The 21,564-nt window shown below is 45.2% G+C and overlaps 1 protein-coding gene across 2 annotated transcripts in view; it reads right to left on the reverse strand.

The window, feature by feature from the left end:
• Positions 1-21,564, reverse strand: part of POM121 (POM121 transmembrane nucleoporin) — a 103,971-nt gene that overhangs the window by 46,616 nt on the left and 35,791 nt on the right. For both annotated transcript variants that reach the window (XM_086954709.1, XM_086954708.1), the window contains exons 11-12: positions 17,999-19,582; positions 345-455 (exon numbers count right to left, since the gene is read on the reverse strand). In XM_086954709.1, coding sequence (XP_086810835.1) covers positions 345-455; positions 17,999-19,582 — 1,695 coding nt within the window. The remainder of the gene's footprint in view (positions 1-344; positions 456-17,998; positions 19,583-21,564) is intronic.

Genomic DNA, 21,564 nt, shown 5'->3' on the forward strand with positions numbered 1-21,564 from the left:
CGAGGGGATCCCGAAGAACAGTTTTGAACTAGAGCGTCGCAAACCACGTACGCAACAGAGGGCGAAAGAAGACAATCTAACAATGGAGTCGATGCGCCTGTGCACTAGAACCGGAAAGTGGAGTCACCTTGCCTCGTGACTGTGAAAGACTTCTTCATAGAAAAACAACAACTTGCAAACATCCGGACCCAACAATAGATGGCAGGAGTATGTAAAGCACGTGTAACTACAGACACATGCCTCAAACACTATTTTACCTGACAATGGTGACCAAAATGTGATTACAGAGGTGCACAGCGTTCAGTCAGGTAATTAGACCAGCTGTATATGCAGTAAAGACTTACCAAAGGAAGGGCCGGGAGTGGAGAAACCCATGGCAGGTGTGCCAGAGGATCCAAAAGACAGATTGCTGCTAGCTGCTGTGGAGCTCTGACCAAACGTTGGTGTAGAGGAACCTTAAAAAAAAAAAAGAGCAATTACTCATTTTACAGGACACCACTAGACCGCCTGAACCATCCCTGCCCATATACACTTGATGAAATGTAATCAAACAAGGTTACTATCTGTGCTAAAAAGACAACCTTAAGCCACAGGCTATTTGACAAAATCCATCTGAGACTATAAATTTGTGCTTGCTTCCTAAGTCCTACCAAATGATAGGGACTACTGGATACTTCCATACACCAGCTAATACTCACCTTCAGACTGATCCCCAGTCTATAATCACCGTAAAGAATATTCCCTTCCTCATTCTCAGCACTACTGTTTTAATTTACCTGACTTTCTGGGCTAAATATGCCTGGTGCTGCCTTTAAATCCCGATTTCAATAATTGAAACATCCTCATAACTATACAAAAACACAGCAGGTCTAGTGTTTCAATTGTTGTTTAAATAGTGGCGATTTTGTTCATAAAACTTACTCTTATTTGCATTAGTAGTGTTTATTTTATGGTTTTCTTCATTGTAACACAAAAAAGGGTACCAACACTATTGACAACAGAAACGGGTAACCATACAAATAGCTGCACTATTTCCTCCTACATCCACTACTTAAACCAGTGATGCAGTGTATCCATGCAAAAAGAAAAACACACCAATCAGTTATCCAGGATCAAAATTCACAAGTCAGCCTTGTGCCAGTATTTGTAAAGAAGCATAGGCAGTTATCTTCATCTCCTAGTACTTCCTCGAACTCTCACAAAAATAAACACCACATACACCAACAAGCACTGGCATAGCCAACAGGTCTCGCCTTTGGGGCCTTATAAGTGTTTAGAGAGCTATTGGCTTTGTTAACGTTTTTAATGTGTTGCAGAGCATTGTGGATGTTGTGCAGTGCAGCAGTATGTTTAAAAGTTATAAGTGAGCATGGGGCGAGGCTTGCGCGCAGCCGAGATGGCCGCATTTCTTTGAGCTCCGTCGCGTGGCCTGGAGGTGCACGATAAAACTCGCAGACAGAGCCTGTTTTTGCGTGCGAAAATGATCGCATCGGACAGTGGAATGCGGGAAGACTGCTGTGAATGCTTTTGAAGAGGCTGCGACGCTCCCAATATACTTTATTTCACCTGAAGCCTTTCTCCTCAGCAAACTACTCAAAATGGCGGCTCCTATAAGCTGAATGAAACGTCGGAGAATACTTGGATAAGTACTCCCTGTGTGCCTATACTATTTGACTTTTGCCTGCTACTCTTGCTTAAATCTTGTTATTTTTTACGCTTGCGCCACAATACAGGGACACTACGATACAGTGTCATTTCCTCAATCTTTTTGGTGCGTTTATGCTTTACTTCTTTTATTTCTGCAATCTTTTCATTGCTGAAGTGTCCTGAATTTCCTTTCTCCTGTCTTGAGAAAGTGACAGTATTTAGTACCTGGATACTTTAGAAAAAGAGCTTTGTTTTTGTGCACATTATGTAGCTGAAAGGGCTACTCTTTCCAAGTGATTACTCCTGCCCAGCGCTGTGTCTGATATACCGGTTGTGGAGATACCCTTTACGTGGTGACCTTTCATTCTTTTTTCTTGCCTCTTCTCATGGCAGACAATATGGGTCTCTCTCCCAAAACCAAAGACTCCAAAAGTACTCTTAAAAGGTCTAAACATAATTCTCCTACTCCGGAACTTGTCCCGAAAGACTCTGGCACTACTTTGGATGCAATTCTCTCTCGCCTGAATTCTGTTCACGATATTGCCCAAAGTACAAAAACTAATACTGACTTGCTTCAAAGTTGAGGTTGCGGCAATTAGAAGCGATTGTAAGAATTTAACACTTCGAGTTTCCAATGCTGAAGCGCGCATCAGTGCTGTTGGAGACTCCACACACCAGCAGTCTAGGTCTATGCAGAACATGGAGCGCTCCTTGGCTGCATTGCGGAGAGATCTTACGGAGCAGGAAGACAGAACCCGTAGATCCCATCTGCACATTTTTGGGTTACCTGAGGATGCAGAGAAAATGGCGCCTTCTAGGATTGACTTTTTACTCAACTGGATTCCTTCTGTGCTGAATATCTTGTTTCAGAAAGACTTTGAAATAGAGCGTGCTCAGAGTCCCTTCATTAAAATTGAAATCTTCTCCTCACCCTAGATCAGTGGTTTTTAAACCATTGCGACAACATTCTGAGCAAATTTTGGAGCAGGTGCGGAAAGTTAAAGCGATTATTTGGGAGGGTCACAGAATGGCTATATCTCAAGATTTTGCCAGAGATACTGTCATCCGACGGAAAGGTTTCCTCAATTCATGACGGCGTCTTCTTGACATGAACATACCATTCTCTTTTGCTAGTCCTTCAAGATTTCGAATAACTTAAGGGCCGTTCTCAGATTTTCTATGAACCTGTTGATCTGTCTACTTTTTTGGACAATCACGGAGTCTCAGATGGAGTCTTTGCCTTCTTCTAGTGCCTCTGGTTCCTGAATAGTTATTGGATTTTTGTATATGCTATGTCTCTACTGGTTTCTATATTCTTGCGCTCCTTGCGAGAATAATTGTAAGCATTTTGGAAAAAATGATAGATTACATTTACAGTGCTTAATATGTTCTAATCTTTTCTTTTCTTTGCAGGATCAATCTATATGATATTGGCTATGTTTTTTTTTATAATTGGCTTAGTTGTGGCTTTATGAGTGGTCTCTTTTCTTTTTACTTATATGTCTCTTTCCTTTCCTTGTAGTACCTCTTTCTTTGAGTATTCAGTGTTCTAATGGTTTTCTCTTGTCTTCTTATTCATGGTTATTTGATATATTTGGCACGTCTATATCTTATTTTTATGTTGTGTTCGTTATCTTTGCTACCTTCTTTGTCCTTTCTAAATTCTGATTGGTAGAATCTGTTTTTGGCTTGCTCAAAGTTTCGTTCGTCTCTTCTCGCCCTTACTAGGTAACCTATTATCTTTCTTCTCCTGTTCTAGATAATTTTTTGGTATTCTGGTCTTTCATTCTTCGATTGTTGCCTGGTCTTAATGAATTGTAAGGTTTTTCTATAAGAATGCTATTTATAGTGTCAGACTTTTTATGAGTTGGTTACATTATATTTATTCTGCCGATAGTCATATTTTTATGATTTTTCTATCTGTTATACATGAAATGCTCTTTTTTTCTTTGTTTTTACGCTTTACATATCATTTATTATATGTTATGAATTGCTAGCTCCTTTTGGGGTGTATCCCTTTTGCATTTTAATATCATATTCTATTATCTTTCTTCTCCTGTTTTAGATAACTTTTTGGTATTCTGGTTTTTTTATTCTTCGAGTGTTGCCTGTTCTAAATGAATTAGTTTTTTTTTTCTATAAGACTTCTATTTATGTCAGATTTTTTATGAGTATGTTACCTTCTATTTATTCTGCTGATGTAGTCATATTTTTATGATGTTTATTTGTTATACTTGAAATGCTTTTTTTACGCTTTAAATACCATGTTATGAATTGCTAGCTCCTTGTTGACTAATTTATTGCTTATTTGTCTTCATATTATAATGTATTTTTTCTTTATTACGATTTACCCATCTCTTTTTCACTCTCTCTCGTCTTCTGCCTTGACAGTATTAGCTCTTTTCTTGCTTTTTGCTGGTCTCCTTGACTGTTTCCTCCATGTTCCTCCCTTGTATGCATATGGTCTTATAGACTTCCACAGGTGGGTTCTTACTTCTTTTCTCTTCTCTTTCTTTCTCTCTTTTCTGTCTCTTTTTGCAATCTTTCTCTATTTTTTTTTCTGGTGTCGCCTGCTGGTGTTCTTGTTCTCTGCCCTCATTAATTTTGTCTTGTCCTTCCTGTGCGCTTACTGTTATTTTGAGATTTTACCCTCTAGCATCAAATTGTAATTGGTATTTTATCACTTTCCTACCATGCCTGGGTTGAATATTTTATCCCTAAATGTCCGGGGTTTAAATCATCCAGTTAAAAGAGCAAAAATTCTGGATTACTGTAAAAGCCTTTCTAGCGACCTAGTATAGTTACAGGAAACTAAAATTTCATATAAAGAATCTTTGCTGCTGCAGAAAGAGTGGGTTTTGGATGTCTGTTCGGAGGCCTTTGGCAAAAAGAATGGAGTAGTGACTATGATTTCGAAGAATTCAGGGTTGACTGTTGTGGCTGCGGAGCATGATTCTGAGGGAAGGTGGTTGCTGACTATTATCCAATGGGTCTCTTGATTTATATGTCCTAAATATTTATGCACCGAATAGTGACGATACGTCTTTTTGGCGCTCTCTGACTAAAAAACTTTCTGAAGTTCCTCACAATGGGAATTTGATTGTTGGAGGGGAATTTAATCTCCCAATGGATCCTCTTTTGGATAGACATTCTGCTTTCAAATTCCGTCCACCTAGAGCTCATAAACAGATGTCTAATATGTGCTCCTCTTCTAATCTTACAGATGTGTGGAGACTACATAATCCCTCCGGTAGTGATTTCACTTTCTTCTCTTCTCCTCACTCTAGCTTTTCTCGTACTGAATATCTATTAGTCCATTCCACCTTACTTCGACTATCTTCACATCCTGTTATTCATCCTATTCTTATAACTGATCATGCTGCGGTTACATTCAGGCTCCTTAATTTGTCCTCACCCAAGGAACCCCGTACTTGGCGCCTGAACTCAGATTTTATATGATCAAGCTTAAGTGTCCTTACTTACTAAAGATATCAAATACTTTTTTCTTGAAAATGAATCTTCGGTTAGTTCTCCTGTGGTCCTATGGGATGCTTTTAAATGTACGATCAGGGGGTCAGATTATTAACAAAATGGCAAAAAAGAATTCAGATATTAAAAGGGAACTTGCTACATTAGCGGATGACATTAAATACAAAGTCTCTGTACCGTTCTTCTGCAGATAAACTGCTCTTACACAATATCAACATTTTTAAATATTCTTATAACTATTGTAACGAAAAGAGCTCATATTGGTGTTCAGGTTCAGAAATCTAAACGATTGCTTCTAAAAAACCGTGAGGGGAAAGTTTTGGCTGCTACGTTGAAAATTCACGACTCTGCTGTTGGATCAATACAGATATCTTGTATAAATGACGGTGCTGGTGTTAGGAAGTTCCAAACCAAGGAGATCCTTGAGGTCTTTCGTGAATATTATAACAAGCTATATACTCCTCATAACCAAGCTTCTCTGGCTATATGCCAATAATTTTTAAATACAATTCCCATCCAGACGGTGTCTGACTGATGGAGCAAAATTGGGTGGACCAATTGAATCTGATGAAATTCTTCATGCTATTAAGGTCACTCGCTCTGGGCAAGCTCCGGGCCGGATGGTTTTCCCATTCTTTTTTATAAAACTTTTCTCCCCTCTTTTGTACCCCGCCTCAAAGCGGTTTTTGATTTTTATTTCGTCCGGTTCGGTTTCTGGTTCTGCTGTGGAAGCTACTATCTTAGTAATTCCTAAGGAGGGTAAAGATCATTCAGACCCTAAGAACTTTCGCCCTATCTCTCTCCTAAATATGGAAACGAAAATGTTTGCTAAAATCTTGGCCAAAAGTCTGGAACCATATATCCCTCTCCTTATCCATCCTTCGCAGACTGGTTTTGTTAAGGGTAGGTTAGCTTGGGATAACATTCGAACATTTTTCCATATTCTAGGGAAAACAAAAACTATCTCAATTACCTGCGGCGGCGCTTGCCCTGGATGCCCAAAAGGCTTTTGACAAGGTCTCATGGCCTTTTTTACAAGCAGTCCTTCGGGCCCATAATCTTGGTGACCCCTCTGCTAATATGGTGATTTCTTTGTATGCGCACCCTCGGGCAAACATTAGGGTTAATGGGGCTACCTCCCATTTTTAAATTTATGCCAGGGTACTAGACAAGGCTGTCCGTTATCACCTCTTGTTTTTACTATCTATTGATTCTCTTCTTCGTTTACTGAACCTTAACCATGATATTAAAGGTTTTCAATTGGCTCCAATAGTCTTAAAAGAGCTGCTTATGCAGATGACGTACTTATTTTTTCTGACGATATAGTCACTGCAATCCTTGCTATTTCTGAGACTATTAAATCATTCTCTAGAGTTTCTGGTTATACTCTTAAAGATAAAACGGAAATGTTCCCTCTTAATGCGTATTGTTTTCCCGCCCATATGGGTAATGCTGGCTTTAAGTGGCAATCACAACGTCTTAAATATTTGGGGATCTGGTTTTGTAGTACTATTACAAGTACGGTTTCGTACAATGAAGCCCAAACTTTACCTAAAGTTCGTCAACTTTTGGATACCTGGTCACCTAAATATATTTCGTGGTGGGGACGTCTTCAAACTCTAAAAATGATAACCCCAATTATCAATTTTGTGTCCTCAATGCTTCCTGTTAAATTGTCTTCGTCTTTTTTCACAAAATAGATTCCCTCACTTCCACCTTCCTCTGGAGTGCCAAGAGAGCAAGAATAGCATATAAACACTTGAGGAAACCTTATGACATGGGAGGTTGTAATTTTCCGGATTGGGATCGTTATCATGTGGCTTTCTTTGCCTCTCAAGGGGCTCTCTACAGACACTCTTCACACTCCTCCGTGGATGTTTATTGAACGGGAACTATCTTCTCCTCTACCTACTTCATCTTTTTTAACTATGTCCACATTGTCTATCCCCTTCTCTTGTGCTATTATTTTAGATACCATTGCTGCTGTGAAAGCGATTGATAGGAAAGTTTCTAATCCAATTCATAAATCTAGATGTTCTTCTCTATGGCATAATCCTAGACTTAAGATTGAGGCCGACTCCAAGTTGATAGCTTATTGGGCTACCAAAGGTATTACCCTTGTTCAGCATCTTTATTATTCAAATCATGACCCATTACCTTTTTCTGCTTTGGCTCGGCAGTTCTCGCTCTAGTCTTGACTTCTATACTTTTATAAAGATCAAGGTTGCCGTATCTAAGGTCCGGATTCTTCCGACTTCTACTATTTCCCTCTTATCTATATGGTATAAATCAGGTCATGTGGCCTCTAAGATTTATACATTTCTATCTTCCACACCGCCTTTGGTGTCTACTGTTACACAACAAAAATAGCTTCATCATTTTGACCATGATTCTCTTGCACATGTTTCTTCACAAACTTGGCAACTTATCGGGAGATTCTCTCTTAGGAATAAGATTGCCCCCTCCCTAATCCAGTCTAAATTCTTCTCTCTTAATTTGTTACATTGGACACCGGTTCGCCTACATTCTCTTCATCTTAAAGATGATGATCTATGTTGGAGCTGCTAGTACTTATCAACATATGTTTTTTGAATGTTCTCTACTCCAACCTTTTTGGGACTTGATTCATAAACATCTTATGCTAATTTTTAACATTCAATTCCAGCTTTCGCTACCTTTAATTTTATTGGGCCCATGGGCCACGATATTACCATTACTGCTGGATACTTTAGATATGTCTTTATTAGATTTATTACTGACAATTGCGGTTAAAATGGAGACTCCTTACTTACCTTTTACCCGATTACTTTCTTTTTAATTCTGTACGCTTTCTTCTCTTCTTTTTTCTAGCTTTATTCTTCCTCCTTTTCTCTCATCTTTTCCTCTTTTCTTTCCTTTTTTATCTTTTACTCAACCTTTTCTTTTTTTTCAAGCAATACATTCTGACCTTCGAATTTGATCTATTTTTTTTGTTAGTATTGACTATAACATACTATTTATATTGGTATGAAGAAAACATTTCACAGAATTAACTTTGTATTTGTTATTGTCTTATATTAATGTATTGCTTTTTACTATATTTAACTATTTATGCTCTTTTTAATCTAATAAAATATTAGAAAAAAAAGTTATAAGTGAGCATTAAAAAGTGTTATAACTATTTGTTACCTTATATATAACCTAGAAAACATTATATACAACTGTAGTATCCTAAAATAAAAACAGAATTAACACCAAAAATGTGTTGGTTTTTTTTTTATGCAAGGAAGGTGGCAATGGGGCGAGGGGCAGTGGAGGTCAGGGGGGAGCAGGGAGGGGGTGAGAGGAGGGGGAGTGGAGGTGGGGGGGGAGGGGCAGGCGAGGGGGCAGTGGAGGAAGGGGGTGAGTGAAGGAGGTGGAGGGAGTGAAGGTGAGAGTGGAGGTGGAGAGGAGGTGCAGGTGGGAGTGGATGTAAGGAAAGGGGAGTGTAGGTGGGAGTGGAGGTGTAGGGGAGAGGAGGTGTGGGGGAGAGGAGGTGTGGGGGGAGAGGAGGGAGTGGAGGCGGGAGTAAAGGTGCAGGGAGGGGGAGTGGAGGTGGAGATGGGGAGTGGAGGGAGAGGGGGAGTGGAGGTGGAGGGAGAGGGGGAATGGAGGTGGAGTGAGAGGGGGAATGGAGGTGGAGGGAGAGGGGGAATGGAGGTGGAGGGAGAGGGGGAATGGAGGTGGAGGGAGAGGGGGAATGGAGGTGGAGAGAGGGGAGTGGATGTAAGGAAAGGGGAGTGGAGGTGGAGTGAGGGGGAGGGGGGTGGAGTGAGGGGGAGTGGAGGTGGAGGGAGAGTGGAGGTGGTGGAGGGAGCGGAGGTGGAGAGGGGGAGTGGAGGTAAAGAGAAGGTGGGAGCGGAGGAAGAGGGGAGTAGAGGTGGTGGAAGGGGGAGTGCAGGTGGAGGGAGGGGAGAGGGAGGGGGAATGGAGGTGGAGGGGGAATGGAGCGGGAGAGGGAGTGGAGGTGAAGGGAAAGGAAAGAGGAGTGGAGTTGGAGGGGTAGATATGAGGGTGGGAGTTGTGGACAGTGGGAGCGGATCGAGAGGGGAGTAGAAGTTTAGAGAGGCGGAGGGGGGGTGCAGGTGGAGGGGGGAGTGCAGCTGGAGGGAGGTGGGAGTGCAGCTGGAGGGAGGTGGGAGTGCAGCTGGAGAGAGGTGGGAGTGCAGGTGGAGAGAGGTGGGAGTGCAGGTGGAGAGAGGTGGGAGTGCAGGTGGAGAGAGGTGGGAGTGCAGGTGGAGAGAGGTGGGAGTGCAGGTGGAGAGAGGTGGGAGTGCAGGTGGAGAGAGGTGGGAGTGCAGGTGGAGAGAGGTGGGAGTGCAGGTGGAGAGAGGTGGGAGTGCAGGTGGAGAGAGGTGGGAGTGCAGGTGGAGAGAGGTGGGAGTGCAGGTGGAGAGGTGGGAGTGCAGGTGGAGAGAGGTGGGAGTGCAGGTGGAGAGAGGTGGGAGTGCAGGTGGAGAGAGGTGGGAGTGCAGGTGGAGAGAGGTGGGAGTGCAGGTGGAGAGAGGTGGGAGTGCAGGTGGAGAGAGGTGGGAGTGCAGGTGGAGAGAGGTGGGAGTGCAGGTGGAGAGAGGTGGGAGTGCAGGTGGAGGGAGAGAGGTGGGAGTGCAGGTGGAGGGAGAGAGGTGGGAGTGCAGGTGGAGGGAGAGAGGGGGGAGTGGAGGTGAAGGGAAAGGGGAGTGGAGTTGGAGGGGGTAGAGGTGGAGGGTGGTAGTGGAGGGAGAGGGGAGTAGAGGTGCAGAAAGGCAGCAGTAGAGGACCAATCCCAGTCTCCAGAGCCTGGGGGAGTGTGTCTGGACACCTCACTGATAGGAGCTTCTCACTAAAAAAAGAAACTTGTGACAGAACCTAACTAGTACATGTCTGCCCACCTCAGAGGCAGGAATGGCTCACTAAAAAAACCTCTCCAGCTCCAGAGCCTAAGGCAGTGTCTGCACACATCAGAGGCAGGGAGCTTCCCTCAACAACAAACCATCCTTGGTGCCAAAGCCTAAAGGAGTGTGTCTGCACACCTCGGGGTTCGAGAGTTTCTCTTAACAATAACCCATCCTAAGCCTCAGGGCTTTTCTAGCATCATTTGTGGCACACATACAGAATCATATTTAAGCCCTGAAGAAGTTCAGTACATGAACAAAACGTATTGGCTGGGGTTTTTCAGTATGACAATGAAGTAACAATTTTTTTATTCCTGCTAGCTCCCAGTGAGTCACTTCTTCTCTTAATTTCTATTGACCCCTACATCCCACACACCATCAGATTTCCTCCTCAGTGGCCACCCATGACCCCACCTGTGACCTGGCAGCAGGGGCATGTCAGAGTGAAGTGTCATATCTGGCAGGCAGGGAGTATTTGAGAGGAGAGGCCCGTCCAGCTCACACCATCGAGGCTGCCAGGGGGAGAGAGGTGTGACCCCTCCCGAGCTGCCAGGGGGGAGAGAGGCGTGACCCCATCCGAGCTGCCAGGGGGAAGACGGGCGAGACCCCTCACAACATGCCAGGGGACGACAGGCCCCCTCTCTGAGCTGCCAGGCGGAGACAGGCGTGACCCCTTACGAGCTGCCAGGCGGAGACAGGCATGACCCCTCACGAGCTGCCACGGGATGATCACTGCAAACTTGCAGACAAAGTGAAGGAGGGGGTGAAGGAACTGGCTGCAATACAACCCACTATCAAGGCAGACCAAACACTGCAGGATGCTAAGCTGCCTGTGTCCACCATTGAGGAACGTACAAACGACTCGGAAGGACATACGAGCCGCTGCAACATTCGTGTGCTGGGTCTTCCGGAAGGAATTGAAGGCACAGACCCACTGGGATTCATGAAAACTTGGGTGAAATCGTTCACCCCCCCGCAGCGGAGAGGAATGCATTCTTCTCTATTGAACGTGCATACAGAGTACCAGCCCGCAGGCTTCCACCAGGAACACCCCCAGACCAATGCTGGCGAAATTCTTGCATTTTCGGATCGGGATGCTGTGCTCTGACTGGCCAGACAAACAGGCCCCCCTCCACGTGGAAAACAGGCAGATAATGGTGTTCCCCGACTATGCACAAACGGTGCAACAGCAAAGATCTTCGTTCCTGGAAGTAAAACATCGGCTGCATGCTAACAAAATTCAGTACTCTCCTATTCACTGCCCGTCTCAAAATACTCTAACGGCTCGCCCGTCTTCTTCACGAGTGCAGAAGAGGCACACGAATGGGCAGACCAGCACTGCGCGCAACAATCTAGAACAGACTACACGGGCGACCCGACCTCTAAGCCACTGCGACCCAGGAGACACACCCCAAAGAAGCAACATAGCAGGGTAAAGACAACTACACGGTCAGGCACCCAAGACTCCCCGGATCTAGAACAAATCATGAAAGAAAGACGCGGGCCCTACAAGCAGCAATTGACCTACAAGCCTCCTCCCAGGCGGAAGACATTGATCAAGCTCCACACCTTCTCTTCAGGAGGGGAGGACGACAGTGAAGACCGCTTCCGGAGTGGACTCTGTTCCACCCTCCGCAGTTAGTCACCCCCAGACAGCGATACCATGATAGATGGACAAATTAACTCCTCCCCAGCATGAACAGATCTCACTGCCAACCCCAAACGACTAACAATCTGTACCCCCCTCTTGAAAATATGCAACAGACGATTTGATTGGCTCCAGATTGCGCTCCAGGATCCTAAGAAGGCCCGATCGACTAAACTTCTCGCCTAGCGTGTACTGCCACCTCCATTGTTGTACTCTCCTGTTACAGAGAGTAGGTTTGGACGTATTACTGACTGGTAATGGGTCCACAGCATTAGGAACGTTTCCCAACCCCAGTTTTTACAGTTTCCTACACTTGTTCTGCATCGCTCTACCCCCCTCATAGAAAAACACGTAATAGGGTACCCAGGACATATTTATGGGAGGCAGATGGGAACGCATATGTTCCTCACGCAACAGGGAACTCACTGGTCACTAGGTCCCGACAGGCACAGCCAATCCAAACTAGCACTGACGACATCACATGGCTACGAAGCCATAGAATACTGGCATCAATATCCTAACTCTTAGCGCCCGTGGTCTTCACACGCCGCGTAAGCGATATGCTGTATACGCATACACGAAGCGCCAAAATGCCCAAAACGAGTTTCTGCGAGAGGCACCTCTCTAACACCGAGCTAAGCAAGCTACAGTCCAAATGGCAGGGTACCATATGTGCCACGTCATATTCCGCTTATGCACGGGCAGCACTGATCTGGATCCGACCAGGGACCCCCTTCCAGGAACTTAGACGGGTGGTAGACAAGGAGGGCAGATACGCCCTATTAGGGGGCCTCCTCGTTGGCCACTCGGTACTGTTGGGAAGTATATACTCACAGAACGTAGAACAGGACAAGTATTGGGAACATCTCACCGGGGTACTTGCTCAATTTGCCTCCATACCATGGTTTCTAGGGGGAGACTACAATTGCACATTAGACCGCTCCCACCCCCCACCCACACACTCAACCGCCCAGAAACAAACAGAATGCTTCAAAGCCTGGGTCACACAATGGGAACTCACTGACATATGGAGAATGCAACACCCGCAGACTAGGCTATATTCGTTCCACTCCGTCCCACATAACCTTAGAGTCCGTCTAGACAGGTTCTTATGCTCCGCGGCGGTTCTGCCCAAAGTGCACCACACAGACTATTTGGGGGGGGGGGGGTCATTTCTGACCACGATGCTCACGTTTTTCACTTAAACTGGAGACCCCTGCACCCCCAGTCCCTACACGGCGCCTCCCTATGAGACTCCCTAGCAGATTCAGTCTTCACACACGACCAGGAGCAAAGTATACAGGACTACATTGCACACAACGTAGGGACAGCATCCTCCACATTGACAGAATGGGACACCTTCAAAGTGGTAGCCCAGGGAGAATGCATCAAACAAATAGTGGGAGTAAAACGGACCCGGGAGCAAACACTCACCCCCGTTACTAAACCGGATGACATGTCTGAGGAAGCAGTGGCTCATGTCGGAGGAAGCAGTGGCTCGAGTCGCCGAGGCCAGGACAGAATATATGACGGCTTGCGCCGACATTCGACGCTACAACTTCAGGTCATATGCAACTCGAATGCACAAGGAACGCAATAAAACGGGTACCTTGCTAGCATGGTTAGCAGACCAAGACAGCAGCGTTTAACCCCATCACTGAGGTAATAGACCCCCATGCTAACCTAGTACGATCCCAAGACCAGATCCTCTCAGCATTCCACCAACATTACAGAGGTTTACTCTTATCCAACCCTAATCGAGCAGGACAAAATAGACCACTTTCTCTACCCCCTAACAATCCCCAGGTTTACAAGAGAGGATACTACATCATTAGAGGCGAAGATACAACCAGCAGACATTACTCAGGCCCTACGCTCCTTGGCTTGCAACAAAGCAACAGGGCTAGACGGATTCCCCTTAAAATACGGCACAACCTTCTCCTCCCTACTGGTCCCCTGATTGACAGCGATGTATGCCTCAGCATTATACACTGGCGAGCTACGGAAATCCCTCCGGGAATCTGTTATCTGAAACCCAACCGTGACCCACAATTGATTGCATCCTACCGCCCCATCACGCTCCTCTCCACTGATTGCAACATCCTAGGCAAGATATTAGCGGATAGATAAATCATACGGCCCCTAGTACATCCCGATCAGTGCGGTTTCATCCCAGGCAGAAACACATCCCAGAATATACGCCGACTATTCCATGTCCAAGATCAAGTGAGTCACTTACCCCCGAGCAGCCTGCCTTATACTAGACGTGGAAAAGGCTTTTGACACCCTCACGTGGCAGTACCTCTTCTCGGTTCTACAATGAATAGGACTTGGCCTTACTCTCTTGGCATACACTCGTCTCATACACCAGACTCACCTCGCGTGATCGTTTAGGGCGCTACATCTCACCCGAATTGTAGCGCTACATCTCACCAGAATTGTACGTTCAGAGAGGCACGAGGCAGGGCTGCCCACTCTTGTCTCTGCTTTTCGCCCTAGTGGTGGCACCGCGATCCATACGGTTGCAACGAGAGGGGAAACAGTGGGGCATTCCCATAGCAAATACATTGCACAATGTTTCTATGTACGCCAATGACCTTTTAACATATATTAGAAACATCACCAAGGACTTAACACCTATCTGGCCCACGCTGGTAGAATCTGCAGAAGTCTCCGGTTTACGCGTAAACTGGGAGAAATCTACAGTGTACCCGCTGCACCCGAACCTTCACCCCGGATCGTCAGACTAGAAGATCAGACCATCGCTTGGAGCGCAGAGGCTCCCCGAAACCTCTGGATTAGTCTCTATCACACCCCGGCTGACACTTATGAAGCTAACCACCGTAGGGCTCTGGCTGGCATCAGATCCTCGGTAGGATTCTGGAAAAACCTCCAGTTAGCTCAGATTGGCCGCGTGACCATCGCCAAAATGATAAAGATTCTGCGACTACTAAACTACTTCACAAACTTGCCAATAATCCAGCCCAGAACAGTCTTTAGAGACATAGACACACTCCTCGGCTCGCTGATATGGGGGGAAAGGCAGACACAGGATAGCACTAGCGAAATTACAACTACCCACAACACAAGGAGAACTGGCAGCCCCATCCTTCGAATCCTATTTCCTAGCTGCACAACTGCAGTAGCTTTCCTACTGGACGGCAGGCAGACACTTAGGGGAGAGACACACCACGAATTGTCCCGTGCCGATTCCTGAACTCCGGCGACTACTCCTACCAGGCACCAAACCAAAACGTACATATCCGGCACAGGTAACAGTGTCACGCAAATGCATGCAAAGGATACACCGTATGTAGTCAGGGAGACCTCCATATTCCCCCCTTCTTCCGCTGGTCGGATGTCCCAAACGTGAACACTACTATATACCTAACACACTTAGACTGCGGTATCACGGAGGTGGAGTTGCTATTTGAAGATGGCCAGCTCAGGCCCTTCCAGCGACTGGTAGAGGACCATGATCTCCCTACCGCTCAGGTCCTACTCCAACATCAACTCCTCACAAACTATAGCCAATACCATTACCTTTCGACAGGTAAACCAGCCACGCACCCGGTCGTACACACAATCTTACACATAGGAGTGGGACGACACTTGGTTACCTGGATCTATAAAGCAATCAGGGAACTCTGGAACAAACCACTAGAGACCCTACGGGACACCTGGGAAGAAGAATTTGGCCGCTCTCTGCACGAGAAATAATGGGAAATGGCTCTTTAATACCCTAAAAGGTGTTTTGAAACGCACTATTCAAAAAAATATATTTCTAGATCCTACATAGAGCGTACTCGACACCAGCGAGTCTCGAATGCTTTTACCCCGACACCCAGTTCTTATGCCCCAGATGCTAGTCGCAGGCGGCGGACTTCCAACACATTTGGAGCTGTCTCACATTGCAACCATACTGGCAACACATTCATAAGACACTACTGGACCTCACCGGGCTCACATATCATGGGAAGCCTGTGCGTTGGGTATTTATCAGAGGAGCAAACACAAAACGCCCCTTAGATTTGTTTCACTAGCCATTTTACTGGAAAAACGAAACAGCCATGCAATGGCGGTCCCCTGCAGGCCCTGCAATTGCTGCATGGGTGGGGGTGGTACACAAATAGGCACTGGCGGAGGAAGAAACACTACAAGAAGAAGAGACCAAAGGGGCACGCAAACACCCTATATCACTGGACTGGGCTATCCTATTGAATCAATTCAGTCACTAACCCACGACGACCCGGAGAGAGTCCCTCATACACCACAAGACACACAGTCGCAGTTGCAGGCCGCGAACACAGATGCCAGACCTCCCGCAGTGCACAGTTAAAGTCCCCAGGTATTAGTGCTAGGCTTCACGCCTTAAGTGTAAACCGGACCCCCGGAAATAGACCGACCACAGGTTCCCCCACTTCGCCCCTGGTAACTTGTGGAACCACTGTTCACCGGGACACATACCGCCTTAAGTCCTCATCCGACACCTGTACCCAGAATCCCCATGAGCACCCTCCTTTGAAGGAACAAAAGACAATTTAAAAGAAGAAAAATAAGAAAACAAAGACCGTCTACATTGACATTACATAATTTGTATTGATTGTACTTGTGTGTGCTGGGGGATCTTGCTAAATTTGAGAGAAGGATGGTTTTCTCTACTTCTGCAGTACCACTGACTAGAACATTTGACATATTATGTAAACTCACCTGTGAGGTGCCATTACCCCACAAAACTTAGCGCCCATTCCCTTTTTACTGGACTACAACCTACATCTGGCCGCTTCGGTGCCGCTGACGGTGTAGTGTCTGTGCTGGCCATTGGGCCCTTCTGTGCTAACCTTAACCCAAGGAGCTTTTAGTTCTTTCAACCAGGTGGCCTGCCAGACGGCAGTCCCCAGTCCTACAGTTATGCTTAGCCCTTTGGGTGCGGCGTGCAGGGGCCACACATTAGCCAGTTGTCTAAGAGCCGCAGGTGCGTACCAGGTGCCCATCTAACCAAATCCTACTTATGGACAGTACACTCACTTTTGTTCTTTCCCAACTAAGAGGGTCTTGTGAGTAACCTTGCAAAACTGTAAACTGTATGATAAAAGGCCTTAACTTCCTTCCCTTAGGAAATGTACCAGTATGGTATCTAGAGATAACTCACAGAGTAAGAAAAGAAATTATAAAGTAATTTCGACTGCTTATTGGCAATGTACACGTTACTGTAACATAAGGCAATTCAATATCAAATGCATATTTGTGATACCTTGCCTTTGAGAGTACAATATTGCCTATAATTTGGTTCTAGTAATGTAATAACTCCAAATATTTTTATACAAACCAATTGGTCGTAGTTCAGTTTGAGTGTGTGACACCAATTTTTGCCTGAATGTGTACAATAAATGCTTAGCGCTACCGTCTGATAAACCCTTGCTGCTCGCCCACACTACCAAAAATAGAGAGCAAGGTATTATCTACTTTTACCTCTGTCTACCGTTAGAGTTCCACTGGAGTTTGTGCTCACTATGCCTTACTTTGGTATAGCATATAAAGAGCCAGCTTCCTAACCCAATCTTATGAAATGTAAATGTTGATCCCGTTAGCAAGCAGGAGCTTTGAAGTCTGTAGAGAAGAAGGTTACAGAAGGCTGGGAGACAAGTATCAATGCCTCAAAATCATAATTACAAGCATTATGTGCAGTAAGACTTGCTAGAATACTGAAGATTCCGATACACCCTGAGCAGACATTAGGCCCTTAACCCCACTATCTAACCACTGTCTTGCATGACCCTTACCATATACAACAATCAGTGTTGCAGGAAAATAATAAGTAGATTGAATCTAAAATTTACAAACTGTTCTTATAGGGTACAGAGATGTTTAAAGCACCAGGGCAAGAACAATGGCAAGGAGTTTTGCAGGAAGCAGTTGTCAAGAATTGAAAAGCATGTACTGGGTCAAGTAATACTAGAACACCACAAGAGGATCTATACATCCACTACCTAATCTAGAAACTGAGGCATAGAAAAATAGTTTGCATGATCCTAGATTAGCAAGCGGTATGGAGTAAGACTGGGTTAAAATTGTTCCTGAGAAAATAGCATTTTGCCCGCAATTGATTGTAGGCAAGCAGGTGTATTACATTTGCAGACTTTAAAACATTTTAACCTAACACACTAATGTATGGGCTAGAACTAATACTTACCTGGAAGTAAAGACACCTCAGATATACTTACTGTGATGTAAGGACTCCAGACGTAACAAAATGCACAGTAACTACCGATATGCACTGCATACGGCTTAAAGACAACCCATTTGCTCTCCCTATTTTTACCTCCAAACGATAGCCTGTTTTCATTGGTATTGGTGGATCCAAATGCAAATGTTGCGTTGTGGTTTGGGGTGCTCATCACATTTGAAGCCATGGGAGCAGATCCAAAAGCAGAAGTGTTTGTCGGTGCTGCACTTTGTCCAGATCCAAAGCTGAACCCACTGATTGCAGGCGTTGTACTGGTGCTCTGTGTCCCCAGTCCAAAGCCAGAGGTCGTGCTGCACGGCTGACTCGATGCAGTAAATCCAAACTGAGTTTGAGAGGCACTTCCAAACACTGAGCCACTTGTGGTCTGAGGCATTCCAGAACCAAACCCAGGGGCTGAAGTGCTGGTGGATGGGCCCAAGGATAAAACGGGCTTTGCACTACCAAATGACAACTGGGTGTTACCTGCTGTACCAAAGGAGGTCTGTGAACTAGCCCCAAAAGCAGGTTGATTTGTACCTGCGAATGTTGGCTGAGCTGGCTGTTGAGCAGATGACCCAAAATTGAAAGGAGTGGGAGTAATACCAAAAGTCATACTAGCTGGTTTTGTTGTTGACGGCTGGGCCGTTTGGCTAGAGGTGTAAGGAGGATTTGGGTTCATGGTGAAGGAAGATGATCCACTACTGAAGAAAGAGGCAGATGAACCAAACGGGATGGCAGACTGGCTAGTATTTGCAGTGGTAGATGTAGTGGCAGGACCACCACCAAAAGCAAAGCCACTTGCCACTGGCGCACTAACAGAAGGGTCTTGGCCAAAGGTAGTCACCACTGGTTGCGCAGGTGCTGCAGAGACTGTAGCAGTGGAGGACGTTGGCTTGCTGAACTGAAATATGGAGTTTGCCCCAAACGCACTTGTGGTGGTGGTGGTGTTGTTTGAAGCTGCAACAGTGAACTGGAATGGCTGCACTGTAGTGGTAGCGATAGTGTTGCTGGGCACATTAGCAGCTGCTTGAAGTCCAAAAGCAAATGATGGTTTAGGAGCAGAGTCTGCAAAGGAACCAGCTGTGGAGGAAGCAGTTATGGTAGGGGCAGTTTTAGCAAGCTCTGTGAATATGGAGCTGGAAGCTGTGGAAATTGCTGTCTGAGCTGAAGTGGCTGCAGTACCAATATTTTGTCCGAAGGAGAAAGGAGCACCAGAGCTAGCAGACACAGGGGCTGGAGTTGTTAGATTCCCGAAGATTGGTTTGAAAGTAACATTACTTGGAGCCATTGTGCAAGCAGATGAAGATGCAGTGTCATCAGCTTTTGGCAGTGTTCCAAATACTGGTTTGAAACTGTGCGTTTTAGTGCCGTCAATGGGTTGTGGAGCACTTGCAGACTCTTCACTTGGCTTCTCCAGCAAGAGGCTCATCAGAGGAGAAGGTTTGGGTAGTTCTGTACTCCTAGAGGGACTGCTGACAACTGGGATACCAACTGAGAAAGTGGTTTGAGAGGTAGTAGTAGACTGTGCCCCAGAGGATAACTCTCCAAAATTAGAAGAAACACTCCAAGTAGCCAGAGGTTTGGATTCAGATTGAGATTTGGGGAAGGAACTGGAAGCCACAGACATAATGGGAGCAGATTGAGATTTTGAAGATGCTGGAATTGCAGCAATGGCTGGTTCTGTAACAAGAACAAAGGATAATGAGCAACAGACACACATTAGTCCCATAAGCATTACTATCAAAGAATTTACAAACCCATGTAAAACCGAACCCAAAATAATTAGACTGTGGGGGTGAAATACAAATGGCAAATAAAAAGTAACTACAGGAAGGGAGGGAAAAAAACATATCACTTGCTGGTTGGGTTTGTTCCACATCCCTTTAAATGATCAAAATGCAGAGGAGTACCCCTTTGTTTCCACCCCTTAAAATGTATCCCTTTGAAAACCTCAGACACCACTGGATCACACTGCATCTTTGGAAAATCTAATTTATACACAAAAGGTCCCTCACAACCTAGTAAAAAAAACAAACACCTATTACTACAACTTTGTATTTGACAAGTTACGGGACACACAAGAAACCGCTGCATAAAAACAAAATACTTTAAATAACCACTCTATTGCAAAGGAAACTATTTTTACTTCCTCTACACTATTGCTGCAGTGTGTGGGTAGGCTTGGGGTTGAGTAGGCAAGATACCAGTGTAAGGAAGGGGGTATGTGTGATCAGCCCCGGAATAAGTGGCAGCTTTTTTTTTTTTTTTTTTTTTAACTTGCTGGTGCCTAGAGTTTCAACCACACCCTGCCCGTGCAGCAATACAGGTCAGCCCACTGATCAGTTATTTAGTCATTAACATTGTGCTATGTCCACAACATTTAGGAGTCTTTGGTGGGTGGTAGCAAAATGTGAATGACAGAGTAACACTGTCCCATTATGTATGCAATGGTGGGAGAAGTAACAAGCATTGGAAATGCAATAGGGCTCGCATTAGGAAAGTTTGGGCTATTGGTCTTATAAATGAATTTTTTTTATTTATGTGTTATTTTTTTAACTAGCTAAATTAATAGCTTTGTCATTTACAATGCCAATAGTTCTAACTTTCGCAAATGTGACACCTAGAGCATTTGTAATGCAACATGTTTTGTATTTACGTGACTTAGATGTATTGATATTACCAATAACAATGGCTTTTAATTTTTTTAAATAATACTTAAATAATTTATTTAATTTGTAATGGCAATAGCTTAAACTTTTGTAAATAACTTTAGTGAAGATTATGTTCAGTGTTTTTTATTGTGACTAAAATCCAACAGAAGTGAAATATTAACATCTTTTTGGAATTTGTAATAAAGCGTGAAAGCTTGAAAACAGTTTGAAACATTGAAAGAACATATTTCAACCAGTGATGCTGTGGTTGCGCTGAGTGATGATGTGGTTGCGCTGAGTGATGCTGTGTGTGAGGATGAGGGTGTGTGAGGGTGAGGATGAGGGTGTGTGAGGTTGAGGATGGGGGTGTGTGAGTCCTTTTCGAAGGATCCGCTGGGCTGTTTGTCCTTGGATGCAGCTGCGGCCGTCTCGGCACCAGTGCTCCCTTCGAGGACTTCAACTGTTTTTCGAGAGTCCTGATCGGGCTTTCGAGAGTCTGTAAGGGGTTTAGGGGTCGACATCTCTCCTAACTCTTTAGATGCCTTCTTATCGGTCTGTACGACCATGTAGTCTTCTGGTCCCTCAACGATGTTGTCCTCTTGGTCGCTGGAGAGGCCCAGGTCCCGAAGCGACGGAGGTTGGCCTTTGCCTTGCATGGTGTAGTTGGCTCTTCTCTGTCTCTCTCTAACCTCGGGGTGAAGGCGGAGCAGGCGTTGCAATCCTTGCACTCGTGAGCGATTGGTAAGCAGAGTTTCCAGACCGGGTGCTGATCCTTCTGCTCGTATTTGTGGTGGCAGTTACTGCAGAATTTAAAGGGTGCCCCCTGTGTGTGCATTCTACGTTGGACGCCGAAGATATCGAAGTTCTCCTCCTTCTTCGTCGCCCCGGTTTGGTGATCTTGTTCCTAGGTATCTTCTCCAATCTTTTCTGTGAAAATTTCGCCTTTCTTCTTTTCTCCGAAAACTCTGGAGCCTCTCGGTGACGATCCTGACCCAACGGCGGAAAAAAGAA

The sequence above is a fragment of the Lissotriton vulgaris genome, chromosome 2_1, assembly GCF_964263255.1.
Source record: "Lissotriton vulgaris chromosome 2_1, aLisVul1.2, whole genome shotgun sequence".
Lineage (NCBI taxonomy): Eukaryota > Metazoa > Chordata > Amphibia > Caudata > Salamandridae > Lissotriton > Lissotriton vulgaris.